This window comes from Phoenix dactylifera, chromosome 1 (assembly GCF_009389715.1).
Source record: "Phoenix dactylifera cultivar Barhee BC4 chromosome 1, palm_55x_up_171113_PBpolish2nd_filt_p, whole genome shotgun sequence".
In the NCBI taxonomy this organism is placed as follows: domain Eukaryota; kingdom Viridiplantae; phylum Streptophyta; class Magnoliopsida; order Arecales; family Arecaceae; genus Phoenix; species Phoenix dactylifera.
In genome coordinates this window covers 366,370-385,476 of record NC_052392.1, presented here as the reverse complement: position 1 = coordinate 385,476, position 19,107 = coordinate 366,370, and the positions used below count along the sequence as shown (strand labels likewise).

Genomic DNA, 19,107 nt, shown 5'->3' with positions numbered 1-19,107 from the left:
CCATATTCTTCAGCGGTAGGAAGTTTGATGTATGCAATGGTGTGTATAAGACCAGACATGGCTCATGCAGTTGGCACAGTTAGTCGTTTTCTTTCAAATCCAGGAAGAGAGCATTGGAATGCAGTGAAGTGGATTATGAGATATCTTCGAGTTACGTCCAGTTTGAAACTTAGCTTTGGATGTGAGAAACCTATGCTAGTTGGTTACACAGATGCAGATATGGCTGGAGATGTTGATACTCGCAGATCTACTTCAGGTTATCTAATTACTTTTGCAGGAGGAGCCGTGGCATGGCAATCAAAGTTACAGAAGTGTGTTGCACTTTCTACCACTGAAGCAGAGTTCATTGCAGCAACAGAATCATGTAAAGAGATGCTATGGTTGAGAAAATATATTGAGGAGCCTGGTTTCAAGCAAGAGCACTATGTGTAATATTGTGATAATCAGAGTGCTATCCATCTTGGTAAAAACTCTACCTTTCATTCAAGATCGAAGCATATAGATGTGAGATACCATTGGATTCGAGATGTTCTGAGTTCTAAGTTGTTGGAACTTGAAAAAATTCATACAGATGACAATGGTTCTGATATGTTGACGAAGTCTTTTTCGAGGAGAGATGGCTGAGATTATTGTTGCTCATGTGATGTCTCAGCTTGCCAAGCTTCTTACCCAGGAAGCTGTTTGCTTGGGTGGCTTGCGTGATCAGATCGAATGGGTGAAAACACAACTCCAGCTATTGCAAGGTTTCCTCAAAGATGCAGATTCCAGAAGGAAGAGAGGAGATGCAACAATAGAGAGCTGGATAAGTGGGATAAGAGGTGTAGCCTATGAAATGGAAGACGTTATAGACGCCATCAAGTACATGCACGAGAGCCGACACCAAAGGAGAGGCTGCATGGGCTCCATTTCAAGGTACTCTCACAAACCTTGTGAATTGATCACCCACCGTAAAATTAGTTCCAGAATTGAGCAAATAAAGATCAAGATCCAGAGTATTTCCGATGGCAGAGATAGATATGGCATTGCTAATCTAGGTGAAAGTAGTGGAGTGGACGACAGTTTGCAAGCACTGAGACAATTCCCTCCCCATTTCTACGACGACACTGATGTCGTAGGCTTTGAGGATGATAAGGAAAAATTAGTGAAACAATTAGTTGATCCGGAGAACAAAAACTGCAGTGTAGTTTCTATAGTGGGTATGGGTGGGCTTGGCAAGACCACCCTCGCAAGAAAACTGCATAATGACCCAGCGATTAGAGAACATTTTGACACCTTTGCTTGGATTTCAGTTTCTCAGAAGTACCGAGTTATTGAGCTACTCAAGGATATCATGAAAAAGGTGATGGGACTCACAAAGAAGAAACAAAGAAATACAAGAATTACACTAGAAGAGTTAGAGCAGATGGGTGAAGAAGAAGTGAGAGAGCAGCTCCGTAACTTCCTACGAGACAAAAGGCATTTGGTCGTGATGGATGATGTATGGAGTGTTGATGTTTGGAGACAAATGCATCACATCTTTTCTAATGGAAACAACGGTAGCAGAATACTGCTTACTACCCGTAAAATTGAAGTTGCAAGACATGCCGAGCCATGGATTCCTCCACATGAACTGCAGCTTTTGAACGACGCACAGAGTTTGGAACTCTTCCGTAGGAAGGCATTTCCACCAAATCAAGACGTCCCGACTGAGCTGGAGGCATTGGCCCAGAAGCTTGCAAAGAGGTGTGGTGGACTTCCTCTTGCACTTGTGGTGTTAGGGGGCCTTCTGTCGAGGAAAGATCGTAGCTACGACACCTGGTTGAGAGTAGCTCGGAACATGAAATGGGAATCTAGTGGAGATGGGCAGGAATGCCTCCGTATATTGGGCTTGAGTTATGATGACCTGCCATATCCGTTAAAACCATGTTTCTTGTACATCGCTGCGTTCCCAGAGGACTCAACTATCTCCGCTTCCAAATTGGTTAGGTTGTGGATCGCCGAAGGTCTCATACCACAAGAGCAGACACAGACGATGGAAGACACCGCAAGGGACTGGCTGGATGAGTTGGTGCAGAGGTGCATGATCCAGGTTGTGGAGAGAAGCATGGCTCATGGGCGGGTTGAGAGCATACGCATCCAAGATATGCTGCGCGACTTTGGCCTATCAGAAGCCGGAAAGGATGGATTTCTTCATATTTGCAGCAGCGACGACAAGGCAGTATCTGATGGTATATCGTGTCATCGTGCGGCTTTCCACAGTCATATAAATGACGAGGTTGCTGTTTTCTCACCACATCTCCGCACTCTGCTGGGCTTCAATTTAGTTTTGAAAGACAGTACTTCTGCGGGAAAATTTCTGAATGGTTTAAACTTAGTAAGAGTGTTGGAGTTCGAGGGCGCAAGAGATTTGAAAGAGTTACCAAAACAGATCGGCAGCATGATTCATCTACGATACCTGGGATTGAGAAACACTGGTTTGAAGAGACTGCCATCCTCCATCCGGCATCTTCTAAATCTGCAGACTCTGGATGTCAGAGACACAGGCATTTATTGGCTTCCAAAATCATTTTGGAAAATCCGGACGCTGAGACACGTCCATATTAATATACTTGCATTTCTAAGCGCCCCAATAAGTGGTGATCACAACAACTTGCAGACTCTGCAAATTGCGAACTATGTACGTAATATAAATGTCATCAGTCTTTTCAACCATATTCTAGCCATAAGATTCATCAAAAATTGGGTTACTACACCCGGCTTTACTGAGGAGGCAATGGACAGAACATGCGGCAGAATGCTTGGAAAGTCGCTTGGAAAAGCAATCGAGAAAATGGACAGCCTCGTCTCCTTGACTCTGGAATTTTCTCTTATGCCTAGGGGCATCCTTTTTGCTCATGCACCAAACCTGCACCACCTCCGTTCGTTGAATTTGTTTGGGCGATTGTTACTCAGACCACTGTTGGGTTATCCCTCCTATATTGGAGGAGACTTAGCCCAATAAATGTGGGCTAAATTAATTAGTTTTAGCCTATTTGGTAGGACTATTTTTGGCCCAAAATGTGAGGCCCATTAGGGCAACCTTTTATGTTGAGAATGCAGGGTATGTGAGCCGTCTTCCACGAATTAAAAATAGAGGGAGGCAGGGGGAGAAGATGCAGAATTGATATTCAGCGCGCAGTCTTGATCAAACGACGATCGGGAGGTGATCCGTGGTCCGATCGAGCTGACATTTGGACAGCAGGTTCGCAACGCGTGGTTCTTCAATCTGTATGGTGTGATCGCCATTTGCAGTCTTCTATCACAGTCAGATTTTTCAGAAACGTGGCTGCTGTTTATGTGAGATCTTCTCAATCTTTCTCTCTTATAATTGATGTTTGCCAAGAATATTGTTCTTGAGATTATGTGGTGATATATGCCTCTAGTTTTGGCTAGAGAGAACAGATTGTATACCCATTATTTGTTGATAGTGGAAGTTTTTGGGTGGACTACGGTCCCGTGGTTTTTACTCTCCACATTGGGGAGGTTTTCCACGTTAAAATTTGGTATTCCTTTTGTGTTTTATTTTTCTGATCAGCTAAGTATTTGTGAATGCCTTGATATATATATATATTAGTTGGATTGGCTCTAGTTGTTTGTTTTCTAACAGGTTTACACAAGGTGGGAGAGTTGTCGATTCCGTTGTGCTTTAATTATCTTGTTTGTTGTTACCTCTCAATCCCAACAAGTGGTATCAGAGCGAGGTTGTCGAATTGTTTTATCTTGTGTGAACAATGGAAACAAATACTGCTAGAATGATTAATCTGAATGGTACTAATTATCATACATGGAAAGAAAAGATGGAAGGTCTTCTCTATGTGAAAGGTTATCATCAACCGGTATTTTCTACTATGAAACCTGATGATAAAACTGAAGAGGAGTGGAAATTGCTCCATCGACAAGTGTGTGGATATATCAGGCAATAGGTAGATGACAATATTTTGAATCATATTAGTGGAGAGACACATGCACGCAGTTTATGGACCAAGCTTGAACAGTTGTATGCCCGGAAAACTGGAAATAATAAATTGTTCCTCATAAAGCAGATGATGTCCTTGAGGTATCAGGATGGAACTCCTATGACAGATCATTTGAATACATTTCAAGGGATCATTAATCAATTGGCCACAATGGGTATCAATTTTGATGATGAGGTACAGGGATTATGGCTTCTAGGCACTCTGCCGAACTCGTGGGAGACAGTGAGAACAACATTATCTAACTCAGCCCCGAATGGTGTTATCTCAATGGATTTAGCTAAGAGTAGTATTTTGAATGAAGAGATGAGATGAAAATCACAGGGTTCCTCTTCACAGTCAGATGTCTTAGTTACTGAGACGAGGGGGAGGAGTAAAAGTAGAGATTCGAAGTACAGAGGCAAGACCAGAAGTAAGTCCAATAAATTCGCTAATGTTGAGTGTTATCATTGTGGTGGAAAGGGGCATATCAAGAAGTATTGTCGAAAGCTGAAGAGGGAAAACAAGCAAAACAAAGATACAGATAAGAAGAAAGATGATAATGATAAAGATCAGGTTTCCATTATTGAAAACTTTCTTATTGCTTATGACGTTGATGTTGTTAATCTTGCATGTCATGAGATGAGCTGGGTCGTTGACAGTGGTGCTTCTATTCATGCTACATCGCGGAGGGATCTCTTTTCAACCTATATAGCTGGTGATTTTGGGGTTGTAAAAATGGGAGATAGTGGCATAGCCAAAGTTGTCGGTGTAGGCGATGTTTGTTTAGAAACCAACAATGGCACAAAGTTGGTTCTTAAAAATGTGAAACATATTTCCAACATCCGTTACAATCTACTTTCTGTGGGTAGACTTGATGATGAAAGATTCTGCAATACTTTCTCTGATGGTAGATGGAAGCTCACTAAAGGAGCTTTGGTTGTGGCTACAGGTAAAAAGCACTCAACTTTATACTTGTTACAGACAGGGCTCTCCAGAACCACTATCAATGCAGTGGAGAATGAAGATACAGTTGAGTTATGGCACAAGAGACTGTGTCACATGAGTGAGAAAGGCTTATCGATGTTGGCTAAGAAAGGACTACTACATAGCGTGAAGAGTACTCATCTGAGAAATTGTGCTCACTGTTTAGCAGGTAAGCAGAACAAAGTTTCCTTCAAAGAATCCCCTCCTTCCAGAAAACCAAATGCACTTGATCTGGTGCATTCAGATGTTTGTGGTCCAATGAAGACAATGACACTTGGTGGTGCTCATTATTTTGTGACATTCATTGATGATCAATCAAGAAAGAGATGGGTTTACACCTTAAAGACAAAGGATCATGTATTGGATGTTTTCAAACAGTTTCAGGCCTCAGTTGAGAGAGAAACAGGGAGAAAGCTGAAATGTATCCTAACAGATAATGGAGGAGAATACTCAGGTCCATTTGATGATTATTGTCGAGAACAGGGTATTCAGCATCAGAAAACACCTCCGAAGACACCTCAATTGAATGGTTTGGCAGAAAGAATGAATAGGACATTGGTGGAGAGAGTCAGATGTTTGCTTTCACAAGTAGGGTTGCCAAGATCCTTTTGGGGTGAGGCTTTGAGTACAGTTGTACATGTATTGAATCTCACACCTTGTGTTCCCTTGCAGTTTGATGTGCCAAACAGAGTCTGGACAGGTAAAGATGTTTCTTATGATCATCTTCATGTCTTTGGATGCAAGGCATTTGTGCATATTTCCAAAGATGAAAGGTCCAAACTTGATGCCAAAACTAGACAGTGCATATTTTTAGGGTATGGCCAGGATAATTTTGGGTACAAGTTTTATGATCCAGTCAGCAAAAAGCTTATTAGAAGCCGTGATGTTGTGTTCATGGAAGATCAAACCATACAGGACATTGAGAAAGCAGATAAGACAGAGCCACAGTATAGTGATGACATGATAGACTTGGATCCAGTTCCTATAGCACCAACACCAGTGCCAGAAAATGCTGATGAGTTGCAGAATGACCAGCCAGATGCAGTTGATGTGAATGAAAATGCTCCCATACAGGCTGAAGCAAATAATGATGCTGATAATCAGTTGCAAGAACCAGATATTCCAGCTCAACTTAGGAGATCTAACAGAAACAAACAACCTTCCACACGGTATTCAGCTAATGAATAAGTTCTACTTACTGACGGGGGAGAACCCGAAAATTATGAAGAAGCGATGGAAGATGAACACAAGAAAGAATGGATTGAGGCCATGAAGGATGAAATGAAGTCACTATATGAGAATCACACCTTTGAGTTAGTAAAGTTGCCTAAAGGCAAAAGAGCTTTGAAGAATAGGTGGGTGTACAGAGTGAAGCAAGAAGAACACTCATCATGTCCACGGTATAAAGCTAGATTGGTTGTCAAGGGATTCAGCCAAAAAAGAGGTGTTGATTTTAATGAAATATTTGCTCCAGTTGTGAAGATGTCATCTATTCGAGTTGTTCTCGGTTTAGCAGCTAGTCTTGATCTAGAGATTGAGCAGATGGATGTCAAGACTGCTTTCCTTCATGGTGACTTAGAGGAAGAAATTTACATGGAGCAGCCAGAAGGTTTCGAGGAAAAGGAAAAAGAGGATTATGTATGCAGATTAAAGAAAAGTCTTTATGGCTTGAAGCAGGCACCGAGACAATGGTACAAGAAATTTGAGTCAGTTATGGGGGAGCATGGTTACAAGAAGACAATTTCTGACCATTGTGTTTTTGTGCAGAAATTTGATAATGATGATTTTATTATTTTGTTGCTTTATGTTGATGACATGTTGATTGTTGGCAAGAATGCTTCTCGGATTGATAGGTTGAAGAAGCAATTAAATAAGTCTTTTGCTATGAAAGACTTAGGGTCAACAAAACAGATCCTTAGCATAAGGATTAATCGAGACAGAGATGCTAAGAAGTTGTACATGTCACAAGAAAAGTACATTGAGAAAGTACTTCAGAAGTTTAATATGAACAAAGCTAAAGTGGTTAGTACTTCTCTTGCTACTCACTTTAAATTGAGCACTAAACAGTGTCCTTCTACAGATGAAGAAAAGAAAGACATGCAGAAAGTTCCATATTCTTCAGCGGTAGGAAGTTTGATGTATGCAATGGTGTGTACAAGACCAGACATGGCTCATGCAGTTGGCACAGTTAGTCGTTTTCTTTCAAATCTAGGAAGAGAGCATTGGAATGCAGTGAAGTGGATTATGAGATATCTTCGAGGTACGTCCAGTTTGAAACTTAGCTTTGGATGTGAGAAACCTATGCTAGTTGGTTACACAGATGCAGATATGGCTGGAGATGTTGATACTCGCAGATCTACTTCAGGTTATCTAATTACTATTGCAGGAGGAGCCGTGGCATGGCAATCAAAGTTACAGAAGTGTGTTACACTTTCTACCACTGAAGCAGAGTTCATTGCAGTAACAGAATCATGTAAAGAGTTGCTATGGTTGAGAAAATATATTGAGGAGCTTGGTTTCAAGCAAGAGCACTATGTGTTATATTGTGATAATCAGAGTGCTATCCATCTTGGTAAAAACTCTACCTTTCATTCAAGATCGAAGCATATAGATGTGAGATACCATTGGATTCGAGATGTTCTGAGTTCTAAGTTGTTGGAACTTGAAAAAATTCATACAGATGACAATGGTTCTGATATGTTGACGAAGTCTTTTCCGAGGAGAGATGGCTGAGATTATTGTTGCTCATGTGATGTCTCAGCTTGCCAAGCTTCTTACCCAGGAAGCTGTTTGCTTGGGTGGTTTGCGTGATCAGATCGAATGGGTGAAAACACAACTCCAGCTATTGCAAGGTTTCCAGAAGGAAGAGAGGAGATGCAACAATGGAGAGCTGGATAAGTGGGATAAGAGGTGTAGCCTATGAAATGGAAGACGTTATAGACGCCATCAAGTCCATGCACGAGAGCCGACACCAAAGGAGAGGCTGCATGGGCTCCATTTCAAGGTACTCTCACAAACCTTGTGAATTGATCACCCACCGTAAAATTAGTTCCGGAATTGAGCAGATAAAGATCAAGATCCAGAGTATTTCCAATGGCAGAGATAGATATGGCATTGCTAATCTAGGTGAAGGTAGTGGAGTGGACGACAGTTTGCAAGCACTGAGACAATTCCCTCCCCATTTCTACGACGACACTGATGTCGTAGGCTTTGAGGATGATAAGGAAAAATTAGTGAAACAATTAGTTGATCCGGAGAACAAAAACTGCAGTGTAGTTTCTATAGTGGGTATGGGTGGGCTTGGCAAGACCACCCTCGCAAGAAAACTGCATATTGACCCAGCGATTAGAGAACATTTTGACACCTTTGCTTGGATTTCAGTTTCTCAGAAGTACCGAGTTATTGAGCTACTCAAGGATATCATGAAAAAGGTGATGGAACTCACAAAGAAGAAAGAAAGAAATACAAGAATTACACTAGAAGAGTTAGAGCAGATGGGTGAAGAAGAAGTGAGAGAGCAGCTCCGTAACTTCCTACGAGACAAAAGGCATTTGGTCGTGATGGATGATGTATGGAGTGTTGATGTTTGGAGACAAATGCATCACATCTTTTCTAATGGAAACAACGGTAGCAGAATACTGCTTACTACCCGTAAAATTGAAGTTGCAAGACATGCCGAGCCATGGATTCCTCCACATGAACTGCAGCTTTTGAACGACGCACAGAGTTTGGAACTCTTCTGTAGGAAGGCATTTCCACCAAATCAAGACGTCCCGACTGAGCTGGAGGCATTGGCCCAGAAGCTTGCAAAGAGGTGTGGTGGACTTCCTCTTGCACTTGTGGTGTTAGGGGGCCTTCTGTCGAGGAAAGATCGTAGCTACGACACCTGGTTGAGAGTAGCTCGGAACATGAAATGGGAATCTAGTGGAGATGGGCAGGAATGCCTCCGTATATTGGGCTTGAGTTACGATGACCTGCCATATCCGTTAAAACCATGTTTCTTGTACATCGCTGCGTTCCCAGAGGACTCAACTATCTCCACTTCCAAATTGGTTAGGTTGTGGATCGCCGAAGGTCTCATATGTTAGAAGTATGCCCTAGAAGCCAATTTGGCTGATGCATTATTTTAATCTGGGACATAAATTTGTACTTGACCTTATTATGAATTTATTAAGTTGGGCATTCTTTTCATTCATGTTCTTATGTGTCCATGAATCGTCCAAGAAATTAATAAGATGATGACGCATATTCTCAAGAGTTGAAAATTTGAGCCATGTGTCATTAGTGATTAATTTCTAAATGCTCCTGATCAATGGATCATCACGAGGACAGTGATCGATCCGATGAGATCAGTGCACAGATCGCTTTCCTTATGGATGGACGAGACTCGAGTCCACAGTGTAGGGACACTGAAGTGATAGTGTAAGTGCTTGTTAGAGAACAAGGGTACTGAGCGTGACCAAGACAAGAAGTTATTTGGATGTCTATCCACTCGTCAGTGACTTGCTTGATGTTGCAGTAGTGTGACTGGTCCTTTGACCTGCGGTGCTTCGGCTACTCATAGTAAGGTTATTGTAGTTTGACTGCACATATACATGGTCTCTAGACATATGGGTCCATGCAGTGTAGATTGGCTGCAGTAGGTTCACTGTAGGAGTAGGGTATGCACCTATATGGAATCTATCGACCTTGATAGATAAGGAGAGATCCTATGTGATTTATAAGACTGAGTTCGTAAGACCTCGGCCGGGGCAGTATGCATAGTGGAGAAAGAGTTTTCCACTCTCGAATTTAAGTCGAATAAATCTTGACATATGACAGACGATGGGGTTTGACGAGTTGTCCATGACCTCCGTCCTGTAGGGATCCACGATAGTAGGACTGTATCATACGATAACTGCACCTAGAGGTTCATTATTCTATTCTACTGGGTTGCCACTACATACTGCTAGGTGTCACTTGTGGATGTCGGAACTCACGGAAATTTACCTGATGATCGGTAAACCCTGACGAGTAGAACTGAAAGTGTTTCAGTCCACTGAAAAGTGTTTCAGTGATATTGAGATGAAGATCTCAATATGTCTCATTACCAGTTAGATTAGAACCTATGAGGTCACACACATTAGGGGTTCTGATTATTAGGATTGTCGAATTGTGATTTGGAATCACAATGTCAATGAGATTGATGTTTGAAATAACCCACTAGGAGTTAGTGAGTTAAATAGAAAAATTAAATAATTATAATTAGATTATAATTAAGTCTTTTATTGCTGATTAATTGAGTCAAATAATGTTGGGTCTGACCCAAAGAAATTTGACTCAAATCCTAGTCAAGAGTTGGCTAGATCGAGTCCCTGAAAACCCTGCCTAATTCAGCCTTTTTTCCTTGAATAGAGCCTCCCTCTTGATGCCTTATTTTGAGAAGTCAAAATAAGCAAGAGGGGGCAGCCAAGAGGGCAAGGAGGGGCGTAGCCCCCTCTCCTTCTTTGCTGGGAGCCCACCAATAAAGGAATGAAGCTAGGAATCCTATTAGGAATAGGATTCCTGGCGCCTAGGCTTTTAAAAACCCCTATTAATGAAGCCCCACCACAAGAGCATCCGTGAGAGCTCTTCTCCCAGGCGTGGGGCAGCAAGGCTATGTTTTTGGGGATTTTTAAATCAGCAAAAAAAAGGGAGAAAAAATAATCAAAACAGTGAAGGGTTTTCTTCTTCCTTTTGAAGGCTGCACAAGGTGGGATCCTTGTGATTTCTTCTTCCTTCTTCTTCGACATCCAAGAGAGGCTTTTGCAAGGAGCTAGCACCCCGGTGAAGCCCCATCTCTGATCTTCAGCAATCTCGTGTGGATACTTGTAGAGGCCGGACGTTTGTGCGGCTACAAGGAACCAAACCACGATCATCGGTTGCGGTGTTCTTCTGCCCGCACAAAGGTGAAGATGAGATCTTCATTTGAACTTTTATATTTCTGATTTTCTGGTAGTTTAACAATTCATAATTAATTATTAGATCTTAGTTTAGTCCCCATCTTAATTCAAAAGGGTTCTGAATCGTTCTGATTCAGAAAAATTTTGAAATCTACCCGATCCTGTTCCGGCGTATGCGATGCACCGGGCCCGGCATGCGGATTCCGCCGCGAACGTCGCGCCGCTGTGGGGCAATCCAATAGTGGTATCAGAGCCATAGTTTTGGGGATCCAATTAAGATAATAGTTAATTGATTATGAATTAATTCTGATTTTTTAATTATTATGCATGCTGAAAAATTCTGCGTGCTGAAATTTCGTGATGCTGAAATTTTCAGCATGCTGATTTTGTTAGATCGATCATGCGATGTTAGTTTTAAAATTATGATGTGATTATGATGTTTAAAATTAAGGTATTGCATGATCTGGATCTCAGATGGTTGCATAATAACAGATTTGATAAAATCATGCATAAGATGCATGTAGTGATGATCATAGGATTCAAACCCTTTTGATATCAAATGTAAAGACCTGCGATGTGATCTGTAATGTCATGTAATATTTTCAGATGCTTGCATGCATCTTATTTGATGTTTTGAGTGGCCTGCGTGCCTCCTAAAGGGGATGTAATTTATTTCTATATCTGGTTGTATTTCTGTGATGTAATGTACGTCAACGATCAGTCGAAGATAGTACATGAGATGAACGGCAATCTGAGCGGTTGATGGCGATTGGATCAAGAGTTGATCAAGGATCGAATCAAGGACACTTAGGACCAATTCAAGAGTTGAAGACCAGCTGATCGACTGACGTGCATGTGCTTGTAATATGACCTAATTAGAATCCATAATCATCACCTATTTAAATTCAAATTTTATTTATTGCTGCGATTTTAACTACCTGCGATGTGCCGTTTGCATGTGATGCGAATGTATGCGGGGTAGATAGATTTACATATGATGCAAACTAATAGACCAATCCAAATGAGTCCTAAACTAAAACCTCCTCAATCAAGTCGAGAGTGAACCAACATGAGCGAGTCATATTAGATTAATTGATCTAATTGGTGTCTAGGAAAGCATGAAAGGTGGTTACTTAATTAGGACCTTACTCTCTGAGTAAGGGGAGCCTCCCACCTGCTTACCTGGCCAATTGTTCGATTACCTCTTATGAAGAGCTCAAGTTGCAAACACTAAGACATGATTAACCAATATTAAGTCCATAGGTCTTCCACCGTAGTAGAGCTGCTAAGGTCTTTCTGATGTTGACTTGTCTCGGCTGGACACAGTAGGCAAGTTGCATCGGGGGGCTAGACCTCTCTATAGACATGAGATGTTGTAGGGGTAAAGGTGGGGTTGGGCACCAATAACTGTTAGGTGAGGACCCAATGACGACTTTATTTCTACGGTATATGGTGGATCTGACTTAACTAAGGAATGGGACCAATAACTGTTAGGTGAGGTCTTCATAACTTAGAGACCAAGTAGCACTGCAACATGCTTGAGAAGTATTGTACAAGAGTTGTACACTCATCCATTTATGTGTCACCAATAACTATTAGGTGAGGTGGCATGTAAATCGGTGGGACCGCAGTACCCACTAGAAACCCTAGTCGTGTAGGTTTTCCGTTTTCCTACCAGGGGAATGTGAGGAATTCGAGAAAATAGTGGGAGATACATTTGTTCTAAAAGACCCTAGAACAAATTAGGATCAAGTACAAAATTCTAACTAGAATCTTTACTCTCTGAGGATTATAAAGTCAGCTTCTAGACATTTAACTCATATCCTATAGAACAACCGTTTGACCAAACCCAATTATAAAGACTGGCTCAGCAAATTTCAAAATAGTTTTGAATTGTGAGAAATTAGGGTATGTGCTAGACCATGGAATTCCCGTGTTACCAATCTGTCCGATCACTGATCAGCGTAAGACACATGCTAAGTGGACGAACAATGACAATAAAGTTAGGTGCTGCACAATGGCATGTATGTCCAATGAATTACAATGCCAGCATGAGAACATGAGACTGCCAGGGACATATTAAATCACCTGCAAGAGTTGTATGGTGATCAGAGTTGCGCAGCATATTTTGAAGTGTCCAAGAGGCTCTTCAAGGCAAAGATGCGTGAGGGGCAGTCTGTCCACGATCACTGTTTGACTATGATCAAAGATCTAGAGGAGCTTGAGAAGCTTGGTATGACCATGTATGAGGAATTGCAAATAGATCTGATCCTACAATCCCTTCTAGATTCATATGAACAGTTTATAGTAGACTACCATATGAACAAGATTGTATGCACCAAAACAGAATTGTTAAATAAATTGGTAACTACCTTAGGAACCTTGAAGAGTTCAAGGGGCATCGTTCTCGCTGTCGAGTTGGTTTCTACTTCCAAGAGAGAGTCTATCTGTAAGAAAAAGAAGCCTGCAAAGAAGCAGAAAAAGGACAAGAAGCCAAGTAAGGAAGTTTCAAGAAAAAAGCCAATTGCAAGGAAAAGTGTTTCCATTGCATAATGGACGGCCATTGGAAGAGTAACTGTCCTACATACATGGGAAGCATAAAGAACATGAAGGGTGACAGACCTTCAGAAGGTATGTCAGAAATGCTCAGGATACTTAGGGACTGTTACCTATTGCTAGCAGAAATTTAATTTCTGTATCTTGTTTAGCACAGAAAGATTTTTATAAGACTATTGTTCCATTTATTTGAGAAATAAATTGGTTCAACGTGGTTTTATGATTGACAGTCTCTATCACATACATATGGATGTATCTATGAATGTATCTGAGAAAACAGTGAATACCATAGGATCTAATAGATCCAGAAATGAGATAAATTTAAAGTATTTGTGGCACCTCAGGCTTGGCCATATAGGAGAAGACAGAATAAACAAATTGGAGAAACATGAGCTTTTGGGCTCATTGACTTTCGAGTCATATTCGATTTGTAAATTCTGCCTTTGAGGAAAGATGGCCAAATTATCCTTTGTAGGGCACAGGGAGGTCCACTGAAATACTTACCCTAGTACACACTGATGTGTGTGGCCCATTCGATGTGCAGGCTAGGGGTTGTAATTTTTTACTTCATTTACCGATGATTACTCACGGTATGGATATGTGTATGATACACAAATCTGAAATTTTTGAAAGGTTCAAAGAGCTGAGATATGAAGTAGAAAAATAAACAGAAAAAACTCATTAAGGTTCTTCGATCAGATCGAGGAAGTGAATACCTTAGTGGAGAGTTCTGTGATTATCTCAAGGAGAATGGTATAGTTTCATAATGGACTCCTCCTGGTACACCTCAGCTCAACGGAGTGTCAGAAGGAGGAATCGAACTCTATTGGATATAGTCCGGTCCATGATGAGCTTCACTGATTTACCCTTGTTTCTTTAGATAGATACTCTATTTTCAGCTATTTACTTATTGAATAGAATTTCCTCTAAAGTCCGTTCCTACCACACCATATGAGATATGACATGGTAAGAAGCCGAGTCTTGGTAATCTCAAGATTTAGGGATGTCCAGCTCAACTCAAGCGACAACAGGCGGACAAGTTAGAGGATAGGACAATTAATGCTCGTTTTATAGGATATCCTAAAGAGTCATTAGGATACGACTTTTCGTCCCAAAGGATCACAAAGTGTTTGTGAGCCTAGATGCTATCTTTATGGAAAATAGTTTATCCTTGACAGAGACAGTGGGAGGAAAATTGAGCTTGAAGAGAAAGTCTCTAAAGAGCAACGAGCCATTGTGCCTATAGAACCTATTAAGCCAGTACATGTAGTACCTCCTCCACCTCGTAGAGGAAGTGTTCCTCATGGGAGATGGGGATCAAGGTAAGGATCCCAATACCTACAACGAGGCGATGTTAGACATCGATTCCGAGAGATGGCTAGAAGCGATGAAGTCAGAGAAGGACTCCATGCATTCCAACCAAGTCTGGCCCTTGGTAGATCCACCAGAAGATATAGTACCTATTGGGTGTAAATGGATCTACAAGAGAAAATTAAGTTCAGATGGCTAGATAGAGACCTATAAGGCAAGGCTAATGGCGAAAGATTATAGTCAGTGCGAAGGCACTGAATATCAGGATAATTTTTCACCTGTAGCCATGCTGAAGTCCATTCGAATATTGCTTGATATTGCAGCATAATATGATTATGAGATATTGTGATGGTGATCACAAGGTCTGCAAACTGCAAAGGTCCTTCTATGGACTAAAGCAAGAATCTCGGAGTTGGAATACTCGTTTCAACGATATAATCAAATCATTTGATTTCATCAAGAACGAAGAGGAACCATGTGTTTATAAGAAGGGTTAGTGGGAGGGCTATTGTATTCCTCGTATTGTACATGGATAATATTCTTCCAATTGGAAATGGTGTTCCCATGCTAACTTAGGTCAAGATATGGTTGTCTAAGAATTTCTCCATAAAAGACTTTGGAAAAGCATCCTATATTTTGGAAATTAAGGTCTATAGAGATAGATCTAAAAGGATGCTTGTCCTGTCACAGAATATTACATAGAAGGAGTGCTGAAGAGGTTCGGCATGGAAACCTCTAAAAGAGGATTATTATCCCTTAGGCATGGAACAAATCTCTCCAAGAAGATGCGCCCCAACACATCTAAAGAGATTCAGCGAATGAGCAAGATCTCTTATGCTTCGGCTATAGGAAGCCTCATGTATACCATGCTATGTACGTGATATGATATAGTATATGCTGTGAGTGTCACGAGGCATATATCAGTCAAATCCAGGCAAGAAGCACTGGATAGATATGAAGAACAGTCTTAAGTACTTGAGAAGAACTAAGGACATGTTCTTGGTCTTTGGAAGAATATCAGAGTTGAAGGTAGAAGGATGCACACATATTGATGATAGAAAGTCTACATCAAAATATGTGCAATGATGGTTCAGTAAATTGGAAGAGTTCCAAAAAACCGATCATTGTAGATTCTACCTTAGAAGCTGAATGTTAAGCCGTATCTAAGGGTGCAGAGGAAACCTTCTGGTTTAAGAAGTTCATTGCTGAGTTAGGTGTAATGTCATCAGATGCCATAACACTCAACTGCGATAACAAAGGTACCATAGCACTAGCTAAAGAGTCAAGGTCTCACCAGAAGCCGAAGCACATAGAGCGGCGGTTTAACCTAATAAGCGATTACCTCGAAAAGAAATAAGTAGAGGATCAGAGAGTAGACTCCACAGGAAATGTGGTGGACCCATTGACTAAGCAGTTAAGTCGGCAGAAAACTGCATCTTGAGAAGATGGGGCTTTAGGTTTATGGCTGATTGGCTTTAGTGCAAGTGGGAGATTGTTAGAAGTATGCCCTAGAAGCCAATTTGGCTGATGCATTATTTTAATCTAGGACATAAATTTATACTTGACCTTATTATGAATTTATTAAGTTGGGCATTCTTTTCATTCATATTCTTATGTGTCCATGAATCATCCAAGAAATTAATAAGATGATGACGCATATTCTCAAGAGTTGAAAATTTGAGCCATGTGTCATTAGTGATTAATTTCTAAATGCTCCTGATCAATGGATCATCACGAGGACAGTGATCGATCCGATGAGATCAGTGCACAGATCGCTTTCCTTATGGATGGACGAGACTCGAGTCCACAGTGTAGGGACACTGAAGTGATAGTGTAAGTGCTTGTTAGAGAACAAGGGTACTGAGCGTGACCAAGACAAGAAGTTACTTGGATGTCTATCCACTCGTCAGTGACTTGCTTGATGTTGCAGTAGTGTGACTGGTCCTTTGACCTGCGGTGCTTCGGCTACTCATAGTGAGATTATTGTAGTTTGACTGCACATATACATGGTCTTTAGACATATGGGTCCATGCAGTGTAGATTGGCTGCAGTAGGTTCACTGTAGGAGTAGGGTATGCACCTATATGGAATCTATCGACCTTGATAGATAAGGAGAGATCCTATGTGATTTATAAGACTGAGTTCGTAAGACCTCGGCCGGGGCAGTATGCATAGTGGAGAAAGAGTTTTCCACTCTCGAACTTAAGTCGAATAAATCTTGACATATGACAGACGATGGGGTTTGACGAGTTGTCCATGACCTCCATCCTGTAGGGATCCACGATAGTAGGACTGTATCATACGATAACTGCACCTAGAGGTTCATTATTCTATTCTACTGGGTTGCCACTACATACTGCTAGGTGTCACTTGTAGATGTCGGAACTCACGGGAATTTACCTGATGATCGGTAAACCCTGACGAGTAGAACTGAAAGTGTTTCAGTCCACTGAAAAGTATTTCAGTGATATTGAGATGGAGATCTCAATATGTCTCATTACCAGTTAGATTAGAACCTATGAGGTCACACACATTAGGGGTTCTGATTATTAGGATTGTCGAATTGTGATTTGGAATCACAATGTCAATGAGATTGATGTTTGAAATAACCCACTAAGAGTTAGTGAGTTAAATGGAAAAATTAAATAATTATAATTAGATTATAATTAAGTCCTTTATTGCTGATTAATTGAGTCAAATAATGTTGGGTCTGACCCAAAGAAATTTGACTCAAATCCTAGTCAAGAGTTGGCTAGATCGAGTCCCTGAAAACCCTGCCTAATTCAGCCTTTTTTTCCTTGAATAGAGCCTTCCTCTTGATGCCTTATTTTGAGAAGTCAAAATAAGCAAGAGGGGGCAGCCAAGAGGGCAAGGAGGGGCGTGGCCCCCTCTCCTTCTTTGCTGGGAGCCCACCAATAAAGGAATGAAGCTAGGAATCCTATTAGGAATAGGATTCCTGGCGCCTAGGCTTTTAAAACCCCTATTAATGAAGCCCCACCACAAGAGCATCCGTGAGAGCTCTTCTCCCAGGCGTGGGGCAGCAAGGCTATGTTTTTGGGGATTTTTAAATCAGCAAAAAAAAGGGAGAAAAATAATCAAAACAGTGAAGGTTTTCTTCTTCCTTTTGAAGGCTGCACAAGGTGGGATCCTTGTGATTTCTTCTTCCTTCTTCTTCGACATCCAAGAGAGGCTTTTGCAAGGAGCTAGCACCCCGGTGAAGCCCCATCTCTGATCTTCAGCAACCTCGTATGGATACTTGTAGAGGCCGGACGTTTGTGCGGCTACAAGGAACCAAACCACGATCATCGGTTGCGGTGTTATTCTACCCGCACAAAGGTGAAGATGAGATCTTCATTTGAACTTTTATATTTCTGATTTTCTGGTAGTTTAACAATTCATAATTAATTATTAGATCTTAGTTTAGTCCCCATCTTAATTCAAAAGGGTTCTGAATCGTTCTGATTCAGAAAAATTTTGAAATCTACCCGATCCTGTTCCGGCGTATGCGATGCACCGGGCCCGGCATGCGGATTCCGCCGCGAACGTCGCGCCGCTGTGGGGCAATCCAATATCATACCACAAGAGCAGACACAGACGATGGAAGACACCGCAAGGGACTGGCTGGATGAGTTGGTGCAGAGGTGCATGATCCAGGTTGTGGAGAGAAGCATGGCTCATGGGCGGGTTGAGAGCATACGCATCCATGATATGCTGCGCGACTTTGGCCTATCAGAAGCCGGAAAGGATGGATTTCTTCATATTTGCAGCAGCGACGACAAGGCAGTATCTGATGGTATATCGTGTCATCGTGCGGCTTTCCACAGTCGTATAAATGACGAGGTTGCTGTTTTCTCACCACATCTCCGCACTCTGCTGGGCTTCAATTTAGTTTTGAAAGACAGTACTTCTGCGGGAAAATTTCTGAATGGTTTAAACTTAGTAAGAGTGTTGGAGTTCGAGGGCGCAAGAGATTTGAAGGAGTTACCAAAACAGATCGGGCAGCATGATTCATCTACGATACCTGGGATTGAGAAACACTAGTTTGAAGAGACTGCCATCCTCCATCCGGCATCTCCTAAATCTGCAGACTCTGGATGTCAGAGACACAGGCATTTATTGGCTTCCGAAATCATTTTGGAAAATCCGGACGCTGAGACGCGTCTATATTAATATACTTGCATTTCTAAGCGCCCCAATAAGTGGTGATCACAACAACTTGCAGACTCTGCAAATTGCGAACTATGTACGTAATATAAATGTCATCAGTCTTTTCAACCATATTCTAGCCATAAGATTCATCAAAAATTGGGTTACTACACCCGGCTTTACTGAGGAGGCAATGGACAGAACATGCGGCAGAA

General features: G+C 41.5%; 2 protein-coding genes across 2 annotated transcripts; both read left to right on the top strand.

The window, feature by feature from the left end:
* The first annotated feature begins 643 nt into the window (after nt 1–643).
* Nucleotides 644–2,980, top strand: LOC120104175 (putative disease resistance RPP13-like protein 3). The gene has a single exon (XM_039114797.1). It carries the CDS (start codon nt 644–646, stop codon nt 2,978–2,980), a length of 2,337 nt encoding a protein of 778 aa, XP_038970725.1.
* A 4,860-nt stretch (nt 2,981–7,840) lies between these two features.
* On the top strand, nt 7,841–18,787 carry LOC120104173 (putative disease resistance protein At1g50180). Its single transcript, XM_039114789.1, has 2 exons — nt 7,841–9,032; nt 18,351–18,787. Exons 1-2 carry the CDS (start codon nt 7,841–7,843, stop codon nt 18,785–18,787), a joined length of 1,629 nt encoding a protein of 542 aa, XP_038970717.1.
* The last annotated feature ends 320 nt before the right edge of the window (nt 18,788–19,107 follow it).

Bases quoted from the DNA above. Each gene is read 5' to 3' on its own strand.
- LOC120104175 (XM_039114797.1), top strand. From the start codon at position 644: ATGTCTCAGCTTGCCAAGCTTCTTACCCAGGAAGCTGTTTGCTTGGGT.
- LOC120104173 (XM_039114789.1), top strand. From the start codon at position 7,841: ATGGAGAGCTGGATAAGTGGGATAAGAGGTGTAGCCTATGAAATGGAA. The intron at 9,033-18,350 runs GTCTCATATGTT...AGACGATGGAAG, and splicing joins TAGGTTGTGGATCGCCGAAG to ACACCGCAAGGGACTGGCTG.